This window comes from Penaeus japonicus, unplaced genomic scaffold (assembly GCF_977035675.1).
Source record: "Penaeus japonicus unplaced genomic scaffold, GWHDUDI00000001_assembly GWHDUDI00000010, whole genome shotgun sequence".
In the NCBI taxonomy this organism is placed as follows: domain Eukaryota; kingdom Metazoa; phylum Arthropoda; class Malacostraca; order Decapoda; family Penaeidae; genus Penaeus; species Penaeus japonicus.
Genome location: NW_028234412.1, coordinates 22,267,519 through 22,270,018, shown reverse-complemented (window position 1 = coordinate 22,270,018; position 2,500 = coordinate 22,267,519). Strand labels below are relative to the sequence as shown.

Genomic DNA, 2,500 nt, shown 5'->3' with positions numbered 1-2,500 from the left:
CTCAAGTCTGTTCCATTTACTTAATATTTATAAAATCGCCCTTGAAAAAAATAAAAAAATACGCGTTTTTTTTTAGCATGTTTAACATCTTTCATCCAGTTAGTTTTGTGCTTGAGATTTGGGGAAGTCACGTACGATTATTCTACTTCAAGAATCAGTAAGAATTGGCAATGATGCACTATGCTGGAAGGGGAATTTCATGCACGGTGGTGTTGGGGGTAGTTCATGAAAAGGGCGCCGTAAAAAGGAAAATAAATTTGAGAACTACTGACCCAGATAAAAAGACGATTATATGTTTCCCTAACAAATAATCAACTCTACAAAACAACGAAAAAGCTAATCACTTACCGACGGGCGTGGCCTCTCCCTCCGTCAGCCTCACGACGATCTCGCTCTGGCCGTCCAGCACGAACCTAGGGGGCGTGTTGGCCGCTGCCAGGGGCGTCGTTGCGCCCAGCAACACCAGCAGCAGCATCGCGGCATTCCACCACCAGCCTCGCCACGCCCTTTGGCACACCCATGAGGTAGTCCGACGGCGGTTCAGGGGGATGGGCGCGGAGATGGGGAGGCGGTGGTCGCCGCCCTTCGCCCTTCCTCCTTGAGGTGGGTCGAGTATCACGTCTTGAGTGTGAGCATCCACGCTGTCTCCTCCTTGAGCGCGGAGAGTGAGTGAGCTTTTGATTGATGGCTCTCCGGATTGACACTTTTCTGCACTATACAATAGGTGCGCGCCCGCGCCCTTGTCGAGGGGCCCTCCTGTCCTCCGTCTGGCGCGTCTGACGCCCATGTCCACTCGGCCCTGCTCATGACTCGACATGGCAGCAACGGCGTTACACCACCGGCCGCGCGCCCGGCACTCGACTACACTGGCACCTTGCGACACTCCGCGCCCCAGCGACCCTGCGAGGCGCTCACACCTCACCGCCACGCGCATCTCGACGTCGTCGTCTTCGTCGTCGTAGCGGGCGGTCGTCTCCGTCGTAGAAAACGCGCAATACGTATGGGGTCACTCATGTATTTCTAGCATGATCGTATCACCACCTTTGCCCATTAGGGACGTCGCGCCCCGGGCCCTTCACTCGAGCGCCTTCGCCACCCAACTCGCTCGAGGGACGCTCCCTCGCATCACACCAACCGCGCCCTCTCACGCACTTCCTCAGGCAACCCACGTAAAAGTATCCTGGCAAGCACTGCAGTCCCTGGACGCGCGGGACGAGCCACCACGTGCGCGCGGGCGAGGGAAAGACCGTCCGGGGCGAGAGCGCGTCCCGGAATGCAGCTCCCACGACGTTCTCCCGCGGCAGGATTCCTCTCGCGTCCGCCACGAGGTCCGCGAGGCAACGAGTGAGTCCTTGACCAAGATTCCCAGGCGCGGCGCCGCGGGTCACGACACCGATGGGAAACAGGAAGATGCGACGCAGCGACGGGAACGCGGACTCCCGTCCCCCGGATCACGTTGCGTCCTCACGCGCGCGCGCGTCGCTCTTCTACTTGTCTGTTGCTTCTTTGTACACGCTGGAAAGAAAAGAAGACAGTCAGTAAAAAAGTGACATTGTAACATTTCATTATAGAAAAATCGACAGAATCGGCTCATTCACGGACACATTCCTGTTTTGCAGAAATTGCTGTTGACAGGATTCTTTGCTTAAGTGTATTTGTGTGTAATGAACTATATCCACAATAACAAATGAAACAGTAACCAGTAAATATATGTGAATACACACACACACACACACACACACACACACACACACACACACACACACACACACACACACACACACACACACACACACACACACACACTATATATATATATATATATATATATATATATATATATATATATATATATATATATATATTACATATATAGATAAATAGATATATATATATGCTCATTCTTTGTCTCCCCTTTCTTCTAAAAGTACATGTATGTATGTTATAGATGTATATATATGTGTACACACACACACACACACACACACACACATATATATATAAATATATATATATATATATATATATATATATATATATATATATATGTGTGTGTGTGTGTGTGTGTGTGTGTGTGTGTGTGTGTGTGTGTGTGTGTGTGTGTGTATGTGTGTATGTATATACACATATATACATCTATAACATACATACATGTACTTTTATATGAAAGGAGAGACAAAGAATGAACAGTGATGTAAGCAAACCGTTCATTCTACCCGCGTGAGTTCGGAATTGATGAGAAGGGAGGATGGGGGGGTGGGGAGAGGAGGCAGAGGATGGAGAAGGAAGAGAGAGAAGAGGGGAGTGAGGATAGAAGAGGAAGATGAAAAGGATAAGGAGGAGGGGAAAGCGGAGGTAGTGAAAGAGGAAATGAAAGTAAAGAAAATAAAACAAACAAGAAAAAAATAAAAATAATAAAACGAAAAAGAAGAAGCAAGAGGAAGTTGGGAAGAGCGTGAGACTGAGTGGGGTTGGGTTGGGTAGGGGTGGGGTAGCCAGG

General features: G+C 49.0%; 1 protein-coding gene across 4 annotated transcripts in view; it reads right to left on the bottom strand.

Annotated features, from left to right (window-relative positions):
* The window catches only part of Cad88C (cadherin 88C), a 277,126-nt gene that overhangs the window by 60,914 nt on the left and 213,712 nt on the right, over window positions 1-2,500 (bottom strand). For 2 of the 4 annotated variants that reach the window (XM_086540999.1, XM_086541000.1), the window contains one exon: window positions 349-1,515. In XM_086540999.1, the coding sequence (XP_086397125.1) occupies window positions 349-934 (586 nt within the window). In that variant the 5' untranslated portion in view covers window positions 935-1,515. Of the gene's footprint in view, window positions 1-348; window positions 1,516-2,500 lie in introns of those variants that run through there. The other 2 variants (XM_043034678.2, XM_043034679.2) reach the window with 1 other exon arrangement.